Genomic DNA, 16,308 nt, shown 5'->3' with positions numbered 1-16,308 from the left:
TAAATAAAGAATGAAGTGTGATAATAAAAATATTTGTGTGAAAGGTTTAGTGTAGCGTAATACTTTTAGTAGTATTGCAAATATTTTAAAGGCCTACACATCTGTCCAAAGTGAGGGATGCCTGGAAAGCAAAATGGGACCAAGGGGTTTGGTTCCAAAAGAACTTTGGTTCTTTCTGACAGAGCTCTGGAGGGCAGTAGAAACAGAACAAGACTTCTTTTCCGTTTTAACTCCATCCAAAACAAACACAAAAACACTTTAAATCCATGAGATTGCATGTTTTGCTCTTTTAGACTTGCATCTATTTTCTTTCATTCATTTCAATGTGAATGCCTTACCTGATCTCTTGCGTTTATGTTTCCAGCAACACAAGGTCACAACTACAGCAATTATAAGCAGAGCCCCCACAATACTACAGATCAAAATGACCAAAAAATGTGATGTTTCTATGGAAAAAAAAAGACACAAGTGGTTAAAGAAGAGAAAAGGTTTTCCTAGCACAGCATCCATGGAGGAATTACATCAGAAACCTGGCACAAGTTGATCATTACCTTCATAGATGAGCTGGTGGTCCTTCTGCAGAGGTTCTTGCAGAGAGTCATGTTTGACTCTACAGGAGAAAATATGGTTCTGGTCATCATTAGTCGGTGTGATTGTCACAGTGCTGGTGACTTGGTAGGTTCCAGTTCCATACTCTTGTGGCTTTTCCATGAACTGGTTCTTTAGGACCTCTCCATCTCTGTACCACATTATTTTGATCTGCGGTGGGAAGAATCCAGTGGCCTTACAGGTCAGGGTGTTCTTTGTATTTCTCTGGACCTTTGTGCTAACTATGGAGATTAGAGGTCTGGCTGCAGAGAACACAGATACGGTTTATAAAATTGGTATCTATTGTTTAGAAACAATTTACCCTAACAAGGTGAGAATTCTTGTGCGATGAGAATAAAAGACATTGATGCTTGAACGTATCTGCCCTTAACTATCAACATTGCCAAGATACTTTTACAAACAAGAAACTGACCATACATGCATCATAGCTGATGGTATACTATGGTATATATTTATGGAACTTTAATTTTTTTTTACTAGTGATGGTGGCAATCAGCGACCTATAGCGGGACTGTAATATTGTGGCAGACAAATTAGACATCTAACTGACACTTTTTACACTTTTTTGGGGACCAGTGACACTAATACAGTGATCGGTGCTAAAATAATGCACTGTCACTTACTAATGACACTGGCAGGGAAGGGGTTAACATCAGGGGTGATCAAAGGGTTAAATGTGTGCCTACCTAGTGTTTTACTGTAGTGGGGGAGGTGCTTGTACTAGTGGAAGGCATAGATCCATGTCCCTGCTTTGCAGGAACACAGGATCAATGCCTTCCTTACTGACAGAACAAAAATGTGCCTCGTTTATATAGGCAGACCGCTGTTCTGCCTGTGTACTGAATGATCAGCAGGTCCCGGCAGACATTGAATCACAGCGGGAGCGAGCCTCCGGCAGCATGCACTTGCATCCGATATCCGGAAATGCAGGATCACGTATATATACACATGATCCAGTGCAGCACGGCCGCCCTGTAGCAATAAATGTGTTATAGGGCAGTCAACAACTGGTTAAGGTAAAGCATTTTTCTTATTCTTACTGGTAAACACAACACTTCATACATTTACCTTTTATAGTTCCTTTAGCTTTGACATTTAGGGCTCATTCACACTTGTGGTTCCCTATGACAGGCAGTGAAGAGGCAATATGTCATCTCCTTACTGCCTGATTCAACCCTGTAAATGCCACACTACCACGCCTCAACCGCATGCTATGGAAACACTCACAATACCCAACAAATTTTCCTGGTTTACTCTTAAACAGTCAATATAGCTAAAAAACAAGTTTTTCTCCGCATGCCACGGGGAGCAATAGCCACAGCCAGACTGCATCTAACAATGGCTGTAGCTTAAAAGAGGACCATTAAATAGAACCACCCTCTGACCACCTACCTCTCTCTCCATGTGAGGGACCCATGGACTACTAGAGAATGTAATATCTATCCCATTTGAGGGGCTCCAGGGATTGAGGTGACAGTCTCTCTATGGAGGGGTCCCAGGGGTTGAGGTGGCAGTCTCTCTATGGAGGGGCCCCAGGGATTGAGGTGGCAGTCTCTCTATGGAGGGGCCTCTGGACTTAAGGTGGCAGTATCTCTATTAAGGGGTCACTGAACTAGAGGTGGCAATCCCTCTATGAAGTGGTCCCTGGACTCAAGGTGGCAGTCTCTCTATTGGGGGGGGGGGCCTGGACTGGAGGTGGCAATCCCTGTATGTGGTAAGGTGCCTGTTGTGTGCCCCGTATCATGTGGTCTCACCTGAGCTGAGCTCGCTCTGGCTCTCCCCTCCTCCACAGTGGGCAGGTGCCGCTCTGGTCATGGCCTGGCAGTGTGGGCACAGGGTGGCAGTATGGTGAAGGGATTGGAGTATTGGACACAGTGGGGCTCAGGAAGGGACAGGAGGCGAGGAAGTGGATGGTAGCCAGCGGGGGCGGGGGCCCCGGACTCCCAGCAAGTGAAGCTGTGCAAGCGGGGAGAGGCAGAGGACACACCACTCTGCCATGACAGGGCTGTAGCTGGGACTATAGGAACAACTTAGGCAAAAAATGCCACCTGCTCCTTCCGCAGCCGACACCTGCCCAATGCTCCTAGTGTCTTTTGGTGGAGAGGTCTGCCAGTACACCAAAAGACCCTGGTTTACATGGACAAAAAATGTCCATAACAGACATTTACGGACAGTTGTAAAAACCATTGATCTTTACAAGCTGTCTGCAAATTTAAGAACGGTTAGCAACCCTCATTGACCACTTCACATGGCTTCCAATACCATCTCTATACTGATAACACATAAATATATCCCTCTATTCTTCAACTCAATCCTTCAGTCTCCTTTCACATACAGTTGGGCTAAACACCCCCTGGTACGGTTCGCTCCATAACTCTCAAACATCGAAAAAGTTCAGCCCTGAACCCTGAACTCCATTGAAGTCTATGGGACCCGAATTTGAAAAATCAAAAGTCCCAATTTTGAAGGCTTACAGTGGGGAAAATAATTATTTGATCCCCTGCAGATTTTGTAAGTTTGCCCACTTACAAAGAAATAAAGGGTCTATAATTTTTATCAGAGGTGTATTTTAAATGATAGAGATAGAATATCAACCAAAAATCCAGAAAAAACACATGATACAAATGTCAAAAAGTGAGATGCAGTTCAGTGAGTACCATAAGTATTTGATCCCCAAGCAAAACATGCAGGGACGCTGATGGGGGGGGGGGGGGGGGGGGCACCAGTCCTATTGTAGGGGGCCCGGCACACAGAGGGGCCCAGGCCGGGAGGGATCAGTTCGGCAGCAGAACCCTGGCCTGTGCAGCTCTCTGCAGCTAAAAGCCTGTTTCTCCCCCTCCTACTAGCTTCCAGCTGCTAGAGGGAGAGAAACGCAAGGCATTGGTATGCAATAAACCCCCCCAGGGTTGTAAATCATGCGTGTATATATATGCAAATGAGGTCAGCAACCTGCCATGATTCATGTGCAAATCACGCCCCCTCCTCTGTAAGCCCACTAAGTCTGCCACCAGACTGCACATGCATCAGAGGTGAGTAGAGTAAAATAGTTATTGCTTGAGAAGCAAAGGATAAACAGGTAGGGTGAAGAAGTAAACAGCGAAGGAATCACAAAGGGGTACAAAGATAAGCAGGGGGAGGGGTTTGTTTGCAAAGGTGAGCATAGGGGCATGTAGAGGTAAACAAGGAAGGGGGTTGGAGGTGCAGATTTAAATGGGAAGTTGGAGTGCAGAAGTTAGCAGAGTAGACGTTTGCGGGGACAGGTTAGTAGAGGAGAGGTTGGGAGGCAGAGGTTTAGTAGAGGAAGGATTTGTGGGGCAGAGGTTAGCAGAGGTGGGATTTGGGGTGCAGAGGCTAGAAGTGGAGGGTTTGGGGGGCAGAGGTTAGCAGAGGAAGAGTTTGGGGGCAGAGATGTACTGAGAGAGAGATAAGAATGCAGAGAGATGGGGGAGTTTACTGTAAATACACCTGTTACCGTGCTTGTCCCAGTTACATTGGAGATCAGTGTAGGGTGCCCCCTTAGATTGGTTGTAAGTGTAGAAAGTGTAGAAATTACCCATTACACTGGTGGACAGTGTAGAAATCGTTCTTTATATTGGTGATGGGGGTAAAATCCCCTATAACATGATGGTCAATGTAAATCCCCCTTACGTCAAATTAAGTTTTCAAAATATTAGACATGTGCGATTTGTTTCGTTCTGAATTACCGAAAATCGTTAATTTGGATACATTTCCTACAACAAATTTTACACCTGAGGAACAATTACGAATATTCCGAATAGACAAATAACGAACCAAAATTCATTGCTATTTAGAAATGCAGTTTGAATTGAATTTTATATCGAATTCCATTAGAAAATTCAAAATCAATTTGTAAACATTTTGGTGAGATCAAAGACTGTGTATTGTGTTCTTACTTCTTAAGGCCCATGCACACGATACGAAAATCAGAATTGCAGTTTTTTCCGACAAACTAACGATGTGCCGATTTTCAGATCGTTAGTATGGTGCTTGAAAGCAGTTGTGTTCTGTCAGATTCACAAACGTGTTCAGGCTTGCTCATGCTTTTCAAATTCAAGATCAGACTTGAAGTCACTGACTTCTAAGTTTAAATAGTTTATTTCAATATATCAGTTAAGTTTACTGCTAAAAACAAGTGTCACTGTGATTGAAAGGGAAGACTTTGTGGGTGTAATAAGATGTCCGCTTCTGGTCTTCTAACAGTATGCTTAATTAATGTGGCCGGGTGCAGAGTGTGCCAAGATGGCCGTGACTAAACGTCACTTCCCTTACAAAATCAGCCTGCTCGCCTATTCTTACGGAACATGTTTTCGTTTGTAAATGAAAGATCCGTGTGGTTCTTTTTACGAATATTCTTTTCTGTCCCCGCCTTCTGACAATCAAACCACGCCTCTTCCTCTTTGCCTGGCGCTGTTCGTGGTGACAACATGGCAGAAGAGACACATGTGCATAGTTGCCAACTGTCCCGGATTTCCCGGGACATTCCCAGGACTTAGACTCCATTCTCGAATTTGTGGTGTCCTGGAAAATGTCCCGAGAAATCTGGTTCTCGATATTCGCCGCCGCTAGAGGTCCGCGGACGGCGGAGACAGCCACCATCTTAAAGAAGTTTAGGAAGACGGCTGGGGGGGCTAGATGGCGCTTCTGCGTTGCTGCCCACCCTCCGCCCTGCTCCGCCTCGCCCCGCCTACCCCCCGCCCCGCTGCCAGTCTGTTATGGAAAGGGGCGGGGGTTCTAGCCATGCGGCCGGCGGACACACTAGGACACCTGAGGTAGGGGGGGCGCACCGCTGTGGGAATCTGATGTAAGGGGGGGCTCCGCCTGGGACACCTGGTGTGAGGGGCGGCACCGCCGGGGACTCCTGGTGTGAGGGGGGGCTCCGCCGGGGACTCCTGGTGTGAGGGGGGGCTCCGCCGGGGACTCCTGGTGTGAGGGGGGGCTCCGCCGGGGACTCCTGGTGTGAGGGGGGGCTCCGCCGGGGACACCTAGTGCGAGGGGGGGGCTCCGCCGGGGACACCTAGTGCGAGGGGGCGGCTCCGCCGGGGACTCCTGGAGTGAGGGGGGGCTCCGCCGGGGACTCCTGGAGTGAGGGGGGGCTCCGCCGGGGACTCCTGGAGTGAGGGGGGGCTCCGCCGGGGACTCCTGGAGTGAGGGGGGCTCCGCCGGGGACTCCTGGAGTGAGGGGGGGCTCCGCCGGGGACTCCTGGAGTGAGGGGGGGCTCCGCCGGGGACACCTGGTGTGAGGGGGGCTCCGCCGGGGACACCTGGTGTGAGGGGGGCTCCGCCGGGGACACCTGGTGTGAGGGGCGGCCTACAAACTAATGCCCCGCCCCCTAATTATTGTACGGCTCCGCCTACAGCCACAAAAGTGTCCCACATTTTTTTTTTACAATGTTGGCAACTATGCATGTGTCAGAGCCCCGTCGAGAGACTCAAGAGTCTGTGGCGGCCTGGCAGAAGGAGCTGGATGCTTCCAGCAGAAGCCCAAATAATACAAATGCAAGTGCACACACCACGGCGGACGAGGGCCATATGTCAGTTTTATGTGGAGATACTATGGGGATGGAGAGGGAAGTTTGCAGTAAGCAGAGCCTAAAGAAATATCCTCATGGAAACAAAAATTTGGACGAGGACCACATGTCAGTTTTATGTGGAGACAGTGTGGAGATGGAGAAGGAGAGGCAAGTTTTCAGGAGGCAGAGCCTAAATAATAAATATGCCCCTGGAGACGAGACGGCGGACGAGGGCCACATTTAATCGTATAATCAATGTGGAGACACTGGGCCTGATTTACGAAAGCCGTGCGCCATCAGTAGTGGCGCATGGCGAGGTGCAACGCACATTTTCATATTTACAAAATGGTGCGCCGGTAACAGAGCTCGAATCCCCCATTTACTATAGCGATCTCGGCGCACGGGAGAATGAAATCTGAGCGCCACTATGGAAATGGCGCACGGCATCTTCAATTCAATATTAACAGAAGATGGAGGTGCCAATATTATGGGTTGATGTGAGGAAGTATAGGAACAACTGCCCAAGTAACAAATATGCCCAAAATAGAATGAGCAAGTAACTTTTTCAGAACAAGCCTACTGTGCCTGCAAGTACGTTTAGAACTGCGTGAGGTCAATGTAAGCAGTGCGCATGCGCAAGCGGCTCTTGCGCTCGTTCAAATGCGTTTGTTCACTGCGCGGCTAAAATCTTAGTAAATGTCAAGCAACGTAAATGCAATTGCATGGGTTGAATGGGCGAACCTCTAAACTTGACATTTTTTAAAAAAAAAATTTTAAGCTGGTTCACTTTTTATGTATTTTTTTTTAAGGATATTTGCACACAGGTCATGTTAGCGTGTTACGTTGCCAACATGTGACATGTCCCTTGTTAAAATTATGTAAAAAGACTCTCGCTCCTCTAGCTCCTCCTAAAAGGGCATTTAACCTTCCCCCTGTAAAGCATATGTTTTCTTTGGGCTATTTGTTGCTTTTAAAGGGGAACTTCACACTTCATTCTCCAGTGCTCTTGTCTCCCCCCCCCTCTAACCCCTTGGATTTCCATGGGCTAGATTTTGCTTTTAAAGGGGAACTCCACACTCCATTCTCAAAAGGCTGTGAGCTGTCTTCACCAATCCAAACCACATCCTTTTCCAGAGCATACAACAAGGCCAGCTAGGAAGGGGGCAAGAAGAGCGATCGCCCAACCCCCTCCCGAACCATACAAGGCCACATGCACTCAACATAGCTGGCTGCCTTTGGGGCATGTTGGGCTCAGCCCAATACCAACCACAAAGCACCTTGTACCCACTAGTTTAAAGGGGCTTTCCACATTCCGTAAAGCCCCCTGTCTGCAGCCCCCCACAACCCCAGCCTGAATATGGGAACAAGGTGGTTGACTTTTGGGATGCCCGAGCCCCTCCTGCCCCCAAGCATCCACCTCCCTGGCTTGCTGTGTGTTTGGCTAGGGGTTTGTTAATGTTTGGGAGGGGTACAATATTTTTTTCATTTGGGGTGGGATTTTTTTCACATGGGGGTTCTCATTTTAAGCCTTAACAAACCCAAATGGTCCTGTATGTATTGAGGGGGGGCAGGCTATTTTTTGTTTTGTGTTAAAATCTTGCAGCTGCAATGTAGTTTTGTAACTTTTCTCTAAAGGCGTACATCTTTGAAGCAGCATTTTGGATACATGCTACAGATGCACCACTTTACAGGCAGAGTAAGCCCCCCCCCCCCCCCCAAGTTGCTAGCTTTTAAGCAATTTTGCATTTTTAAAGGCACTTCTTATTTCGTTTTTGGGGTTGTCCAAATTGGTGACATTAAAATATGTACCTTAGGGTGGGACCTGGGCTCCCATATCTATTTTAAGGCCAATAACTAGAAGATAAGCCAGCCAAGTGGGGACTAGCAAAATTAACAAATCAGTTCCCATAGACTGCACAGTTATTTGTTGTATAACTTTTGCCCATGTTAGGGTGCTTTCACACTGAGGCGCTTTGCAGGCGAGGGCTTTCACACTGGAGCGGTGCGCTTGCAGGGCGGTCCAAAAAAGTCCTGCAAGTCGCATCTTTGGAGCGCTGTAGGAGCGGTGTATTTACTGCTCCTAAAGCGCCCCTTCCTATTGAAAACAATGGGGCAAACCCGCCAGCAAATCACCGCTGCAGCGTTTTAACCCTTTTTTGGCCGCTAGCGGGGGTTAAAACCGCCCCGGTAGCGGTCGAATAGTGCCGCTAAAACGACGGTTAAAGCGGCGCTATATGGGATCTCCCATCCTGGGCGGGCATCATATGAAGTCCTCGGCTTGCCGGCAGTATTGGGGGCTCGCGCGTGCCTGCCGCGTCACAGAGGAGCCGATGCGAGTGCCTGGAGCCCACGATGTCCGCCGGGCGCTCACGATCGCTCGTTACAGAGCAGGACCGTGGATCTGTGTGTGTAAACACACAGATCCACGTCCTGTCAGGGGAGAGGAGACTGATCGTGTGTTCCTTGTATATAGGGACACCGATCGGTCTCCTCCCCAAGTCAGTCCCCTCCCCCCCGCAGTTAGAATTACTCCCTATGTAGCACATTTAACCCCTTGATCGCCCCTGGCAGGGAAGGAGTGTAAACTCCTTCCCTGCCAGTGACATTTATACAGTAATCAATGCATTTGTATAGCTCTGATCGCTGTGTAAATGGTCCCAAAATAGTGTCAAAAGTGTCCGATATGTCCGCCGCAATGTCCAAGTCACGATAAAAATCGTAGATCGCCACCATTACTAGTAAAAACAAAAAAAATTAAAATACCATAAATCTATCCCTATTTTGTAGACGCTATAACTTTTGCGCAAACCAATCAATATACGCTTATTGCGATTTTTTTTACCAAAAATATGTAGAAGAATACATATCGGCCTAACTGAGAAAAAAATATGTTTTTTTTTTTTTTAAAAATGGGATATTTATTATAGCAAAAAGTAAAAAATATTGGTGTTTTTTTTCAAACTTATCGCTCTTCTTTTGTTTATAGCACAAAAATAAAAACCGCAGAGGTGATCAAATACCACCAAAAGAAAGCTTTGTGGGGAAAAAAAAAATTCATGGGTATGGGTACAGTGTTGCATGACTACGCAATTGTCATTCAAAACGTTACAGCGCTGAAAACTGAAAATTGGCCTGGGCAGGAAGGGGGTGAAAATGCCCAGTATTGAAGTGGTTAAACGGTTCTCTGGATCCTAGCATTGATTGCATTAAGGCGCAGCTGCTGGTTTATAATTTTACCAGCCACTTCGGTCGGTGAGTCAGTTTGGTACGACTGGTGGAGGATCACAGTTGGGTGTTCACAAGTTGATCTAAATATAAGATTCACTGAATGTCATTCATTTTACAAATTTTCATTAAATAAAGACCATAAAACAGTACTATTGAGTAAGGGATTAACATTCTGCCCGGTCGATAGGGGGCATGAATTTTAGGTTTATAGGAACTTGAATCTTTGTAACATTTTCAAAATTTCTGCCATTATTTCTCAATTCCAATGCTGGTTGACATTAGTAGAAATTATTATAATTTATTACATATTTATTTATAACATGTGGATAATACTATAAAACCATATTCATAATAATAGCAATATCTATTAATATAGTGTATAATATATATATATATATATATATATATATATATATATATATATATATATATATATATATATATATATATATATATATATATATATATATATATATATATATATATACACACACATACATACATACACACTTATACACACACACACACACACAGTATCTCACAAAAGTAAGTACACGCCTCCCATTTTTGTAAATATATTATTATACTGTATCTTTTCATGCGACAACACTGAAGAAATGACACTTTCCTACAATTTAAAGTAGTGAGTGTACAGCTTGTATAACATTGTAAATTTGCTGTCCCCTCAAAATAACCCAACAGACAGCCATTAATGTCTAAACTGCTGGCAACAAAAGTGAGTACACCCTAAGTAAAAATGTCCGAATTGGGCCCAATTAGCCATTTTCCCTCCCCGGTGCCATGTGACTCGCTAGTGTTACAAGGTCTCAGGTGTGAATGTGGAGCAGGTGTGTTAAACTTGGTGTTATCGCTCTCACTCTCTTACTGGTCACTGGAAGTTAAACATGGCACCTCATGGCAAAGAACTCTCTGAGGATCTGAAAATAAGAATTGCTGCTCTACCTAAAGAAGTCCTAGAATATAAGAAGATTGCCAAGACCCTGAAACTGAGCTGCAGCATGGTGGCCAAGACCATACAGTGGTTTAACAGGACAGGTTCCACTCGAGACAGGCCTCGCCATGGTCCACCAAAGAAGCTGAGTGCACGTGTTTAGCATCATATCCAGAGGTTGTCTTTGGGAAATAGACATATTAGTGCTGCCAGCATTGCTGCAGAGGTTGAAGGGGGGTGGGGGTGGGGGGTCAGCCTGTCAGTGCTTAGATCATACGCTACACTGCATCAAATTGGTCTGCATGGCTGTCGTCCCAGAAGGAAGCCTCTTCTAAAGATGATGTACAAGAAAGCCCACAAACAGTTTGCTGAAGACAAGCAGACTAAGGACATGAATTACTGGAACCATGTCCTGTGGTCTGATGAGACCAAGATAAACTTATTTGGTTCAGATGGTGTTAAGCATGTGTGGAGGCAACCAGGTGAGGAGTACAAAGACAAGTGTGTCTTGCTTACAGTCAAGCATGGTGGTGGGAGTGTCATGGTCTGGTGCTGCATGAGTGCTGCCGACACTGGGGAGCTACAGTTCATTGAGGGAACCATGAATGCCAACATGTACTGTGACATACTGAAGCAGAGCATGATCCTCTCCATTCAGAGACTGAGCCGCAGGGCAGTATTCCAACATGATAACAACCCCAAACACACCTCCAAGATGACCGTTGCCTTGCTAAAGAAGCTGAGGGTAAAGGTGATGGACTGGTCAAGCATGTCTCCAGACCTAAACCCTATTGAGCATCTGTGGGGCATCCTCGAATGGAAGGTGGAGAAGTGCAAGGTCTCTAACATCCACCAGCTCCGTGATGTCATCATTGAGGAGTGGAAGAGGACTCCAGTGGCAACCTGTGAAGCTCTGGTGAACTCCATGCCCAAGAGGCAGGTTAAGGCAGTGCTGGAATATAATGGTGGCCACCAGGGCCGATCCCAGAAGGGGTGCACAGGGTGCAGTGCACCCGGGCGCCAGAGAGGTGGGGGCACTAAAGCGCCAGAGTGCTCCCCTACCTCCTCCTCCTCTCTGTGTCCAGAGGCGGCTCCCTCCGCAGGTCACCGCCGCCGCTATATCTTTCGAGGCTCAAGCCCGTCCCCCCTCCTTATCATAGAAGGAGAGCAGCGCCGGAGATCGGAGCGGCTGGTCTCTGTGTGGAGAGAGACCAGCCGTGCAGTGACATCGCTGGGGGGGGCGGTCTGTGCCTGACATGATCTCCTCCACTGTCTCTCACTCCCGCACAAGCCTGTCACCAACTGCTCTCCACTGGGGCGGCGCAGCTGCACACTCTCTCCTCACTAGCTGTGTTTTTTATGTACGCTAATGGAGGAGGGGGGTCTGTACTAATGAAGGGGGGGTTTGTCCTGGGGTGGTCTATACTAATTGAGGGGAGGTTTCCTGGGGGGTCTGTACTAATAAAGGGGGGCTTTATCCTGGGGGGTCTGTACTAATGAAGGGGGGGCGGTTTGTCCTGGGGGGTCGGTACTAATGGAGGGGGGTTTGTCCTGGGGGGGTCTGTACTAATGGAGGGGGGGTTGTCCTGGGGGGGGGGTCGGTACTAATGGAGGGGGGGACGGTTTGTCCTGGGGGGTCTGTACTAATGGAGGGGAGGTTTCCTGGGGGGGTCTGTACTAATAAAGGGGGGCTTTATCCTGGGGGGTCTGTACTAATGAAGGGGGGGCGGGTACTAATGGAGGGGGGTTTGTCCCGGGGGGGGGGGGTCTGTACTAATGGAGGGGGCTGTCCTGGGGGGGTCGGTACTAATGGAGGGGGGACGGTTTGTCCTGGGGGTAGGTACTAAATGGAGGGGCAGTTTGTTCTGGGGGTCTGTACTAATGGAGGGGGGTTTGTCCTGGGGGGTCTGTACTAATGGAGGGGGGTTTGTCCTGGGGGTCTGTACTAATGGAGAGGGGGTCTGTACTAATGGGGGAGGGGTTTGTCCTGGGGGGTCTGTACTAATGGAGGGGGGGCGTTTTGCCCTGGGGGTCTGTACTAATGGAGGGGGGTTGTCCTGGGGGGGGTCGGTACTAATGTAGGGGGGGCGGTTTGTCCTGGGGGGTCTGTACTAATGGACGGGGGTTGTCCTGGGGGGTCTGTACTAATAGGGGGGGCGGTTTGTCCTGGGGGGTCTGTACTAATTGAGGGGCAGTTTGTTCTGGGGGTCTGTACTAATGGAGGGGGGGTTGTCCTGGGGGGTCTGTACTAATGGAGGGTGGGCGGTTTGTCCTGGGGGGGTCTTTACTAATGGATGGGGGCTTTGTCCTGGGGGGTCTGTACTAATGGAGGGGGGTTTGTCCTGGGGAGGTCTGTACTAATGGAGGGCGGGTTTGTCCTGGGGGTCTATACTAATGGAGGGGGGCTTTGTCCTGGGGGGTCTGTACTAATGGAGGGGGGTTTGTCCTGGGGGGGTCTGTACTAATGGAGGGGGGGTTTGTCCTGGGGGGGTCTATACTAGAGGAGGGGGGTGGTTTGTCCTTGGGGGGTCTGTACTAATGGAAGGGGGCTTTGTCCTGGGGGGTCTGTACTAATGGGGGGGTTGTCCTGGGGGGGTCTGTACTAATGGGGGGTTGTCTTGGGGGGGGTCGTCCTGGGGTTTTTGTACTCATGGAGGGGGGGTTTGTCCTGGGGGGGTCTGTACTAATGGAGGGGGGGGCGGTTTGTACTAGGGGGTCTGTACTAATGGAGGGGGGGGTTTGTCCTGGGGGTCTGTACTAATGTAGGGGGGGCGGTTTGTCCTGGGGGGTCTGTACTAATGGAGGGGGGGTTGTCCTGGGGGGGTCTGTACTAATGGAGGGGCAGTTTGTTCTGGGGGTCTGTACTAATGGAGGGGGGGTTGTCCTGGGGGGGTCTGTACTAATGGAGGGTGGGCGGTTTGTCCTGGGGGGGGTCTTTACTAATGGAGGGGGGCTTTGTCCTGGGGGGGTCTGTACTAATGGAGGGGGGTTTGTCCTGGGGGGTCTGTACTAATGGAGGGGGGGTTTGTCCTGGGGGTCTGTACTAATGGAGAGGGGGGTCTGTACTAATGGGGGAGGGGCAATTTGTTCTGGGGGGGTCTGTACTAATGGAGGGGGGGTTTGTCCTGGGGGGTCTGTACTAATGGAGGGTGGGCGGTTTGTCCTGGGGGGTCTTTACAAATGGAGGGGGGCTTTGTCCTGGGGGTCTGTACTAATGGAGGGGGGGTTTGTCCTGGGGGGGTCTATACTAATGGAGGGGGGGTGGTTTGTCCTGTGGGGTCTGTACTAATGGAGGGGGGCTTTGTCCTGGGGGGTGTTTGTACTAATGAAGGGGGGGTTGTCCTGGGGGGGTCTGTACTAATGGAGGGGGGGTGGTTTGTCCTAGGGGGTCTGTACTAATGGAGGGGGGGGTTTGTCCTGGGGGTCTGTACTAATGGAGGGGGGTTTGTCCTGGGAGGGTCTGTACTAATGGAGGGTGGGCTGTTTGTCCTGGGGGGTCTGTACTAATGGAGGGAGGTTTGTCCTGGGGGTCTGTACTAATGGAGAGGGGGTCTGTACTAATGGGGAGGGGTTTGTCCTGGGGGTCTATACTAATGGAGGGGGGCGGTTTGTCCTGGGGGTATGTACTAATGGAGGGGGGGTTTGTCCTGGGGGGGTTGTCCTGGGGGTCTGTACTAATGGAGGGGGGTTTGTCCTGGGGGGGGGGTCTGTACTAATGGAGGGGGGGTTGTCTTGGGGGGTCTGTACTAATGAAGGGGGGTTGTCCTGGTGGGGGTCTGTACTAATGGAGGGGGGTGGTTTGTCCTGGGGGGGTAAAGTACACCCAGGACTCCAGAGGAAGAGGGCAGTGCTGAGAGAACACCATCAGAGAGAGAACCCCGCTGCCCTGCGTCACCAGAGTGAAAGCCCTACAGCCTAGCGCCATCCCTGGCGGAGAAAGGAATTGAGTCATTGCAGGAATACAGATCTGGGTGCTACCCAGCAGAGTCGTCATGGGCAATTCAGAGTGAGCTGACTCCTGATCAGAGGAACCATTGCTGTATCGCTGGGTCAGGTGAGAGGGCCGATCGGCCATTATCAACTAGCGTCCATAGGAACTGCAGTCTCTGACCATCTCCTGTATCATGTCTACAGTCTCTGACTGTCTCTTGTATCAGGTCTGCAGTCTCTGACCATCTCCTGTATTATGTCTGCAGTCTCTGACCATCTTCTGTATTATGTCTGCAGTCTCTGTCCATCTCTTGTATCATGTCTGCAGTCTTTGACCGTATTATGTCTAGGGGCTCTTTCTAACAGACAGCCCTCTGTGTGTGCATCAGAGAGACTCCCCTCCAGGTCTCATTAGTGTACTCTTCCTGTATTTTCTTTATTGTTAAGAGATCATGGGAGGATCCCAAGGTAACAAAGACTTCTAATGGGAGCATCTCTGTGTTTGAGTCATTGCCACAAAAACATTTGTAAAGGGGAGGAGTTGGTAAGATGACCACGCCCATGTGGGGGGCGCCAGAAATATTTCTGCACCCAGGCGTCTGTGACCCTAGGATCGGCCCTGGTGGCCACACAAAATATTGACACTTTGGTCCCAATTTGGACATATTTACTTAGGGTGTACTCACTTTTGTTGCCAGCGGTTTAGGCATTAATGGCTGTGTGTTGAGTTACTTTGATTGGACAGCAAATTTACACTGTTATACAAGCTGTACACTCACTACTTTATATTGTGGCAAAGTGTCATTTCTCCAGTGTTGTCACATGAAAAGCTAATAAAATATTTACAAAAATGTGAGGGGTGTCTTCACTTTTGTGAGTGTATGTATTATATATATATATATATATATATATATATATATATATATATATATATATATATATATATATATATATATATATATATATATATATATATATATATATATATATATATACACACACACACACACACACACACACACACACACACACACACACACACATATACACACACACACACAATATATAACATTATCTAAATATATATATTAATAATGATGTAATATCCCTTAATACAATATATTTACATAATTAACATAATAATATACAGTGGGGACAGAAAGTATTCAGACCCTTTACATTTTTCACCCCATATTGACAGAAAAACACAGAATTGTTGACGATTTTGCAGATTTATATAAGAAAAACTGAAATATTACATGGTCCTAAGTATTCAGACCCTTTGCTGTGACACTCATATATTCAACTCAGGTGCTTTCCATTTCTTCTGATCATCCTTGAGATGGTTCTACACCTTCCATTGAGTCCAGCTGTGTTTGATTATACTAATTGGACTTGATTAGGAAATCCACACACCTGTCTATATAAGACCTTACAGCTCACAGTGCATGTCAGAGCAAATTCGAATCATGAGCTCAAAGGAACTGCCTAAAGAGCTCAGAGACAGAATTTTGGCAAGGCACAGATCTGGCCAAGGTTACGAAAAAATTTCTGCTGCACTTAAGTTTCCTAAGAACACAGTGGCCTCCGTAATCCTTAAATGGAAGACGTTTGGGACGACCAGAACCCTTTCTAGAGCTAGCCGTCCGGCCAAACTGAGCTATCGAGGGAGAAGAGCCTTGGTGAGAGAGGTAAAGAAGAACCCAAAGATCACTGTGGCTGAGCTCCAGGGATGCAGTTGGGAGATGGGAGAAAGTTGTAGAAAGTCAACCATCACTGCAACCCTCCACCAGTCAGGGCTTTATCGCAGAGTGGCCCGACGGAAGACTCTCCTCAGTGCAAGACACATGAAAGCCCGCATGGAGTTTGCTATGTGTGGTATGTGTGGAGAAAACCAGGCACTGATCATCACCTGTCCAATACAGTACCAACAGTGAAGCATGGTGGTGGCAGCATCATGCTGTGGGGGTGTTTTTCAGCTGCAGGGACAGGACGACTGGTTGCAATGGAGGGAAAGATGAACACGGCCAAGTGCAGGGATATCCTGGATGAAAACCT

The 16,308-nt window shown here is 48.1% G+C and overlaps 1 protein-coding gene across 1 annotated transcript in view; it reads right to left on the bottom strand.

Annotated features, from left to right (window-relative positions):
* The window catches only part of LOC141147621 (uncharacterized), a 205,277-nt gene that overhangs the window by 139,748 nt on the left and 49,221 nt on the right, over positions 1-16,308 (bottom strand). Inside the window, exons 4-5 of the mRNA XM_073634852.1 lie at positions 552-851; positions 339-446 (exon numbers count right to left, since the gene is read on the bottom strand). Coding sequence (XP_073490953.1) covers positions 339-446; positions 552-851 — 408 coding nt within the window. The remainder of the gene's footprint in view (positions 1-338; positions 447-551; positions 852-16,308) is intronic.

The sequence above is a fragment of the Aquarana catesbeiana genome, linkage group LG06 (genome assembly GCF_042186555.1).
Source record: "Aquarana catesbeiana isolate 2022-GZ linkage group LG06, ASM4218655v1, whole genome shotgun sequence".
NCBI lineage: Eukaryota > Metazoa > Chordata > Amphibia > Anura > Ranidae > Aquarana > Aquarana catesbeiana.
Note: the sequence above shows the minus strand (reverse complement) of the source record. Positions and strands in the feature narration are given on the sequence as shown.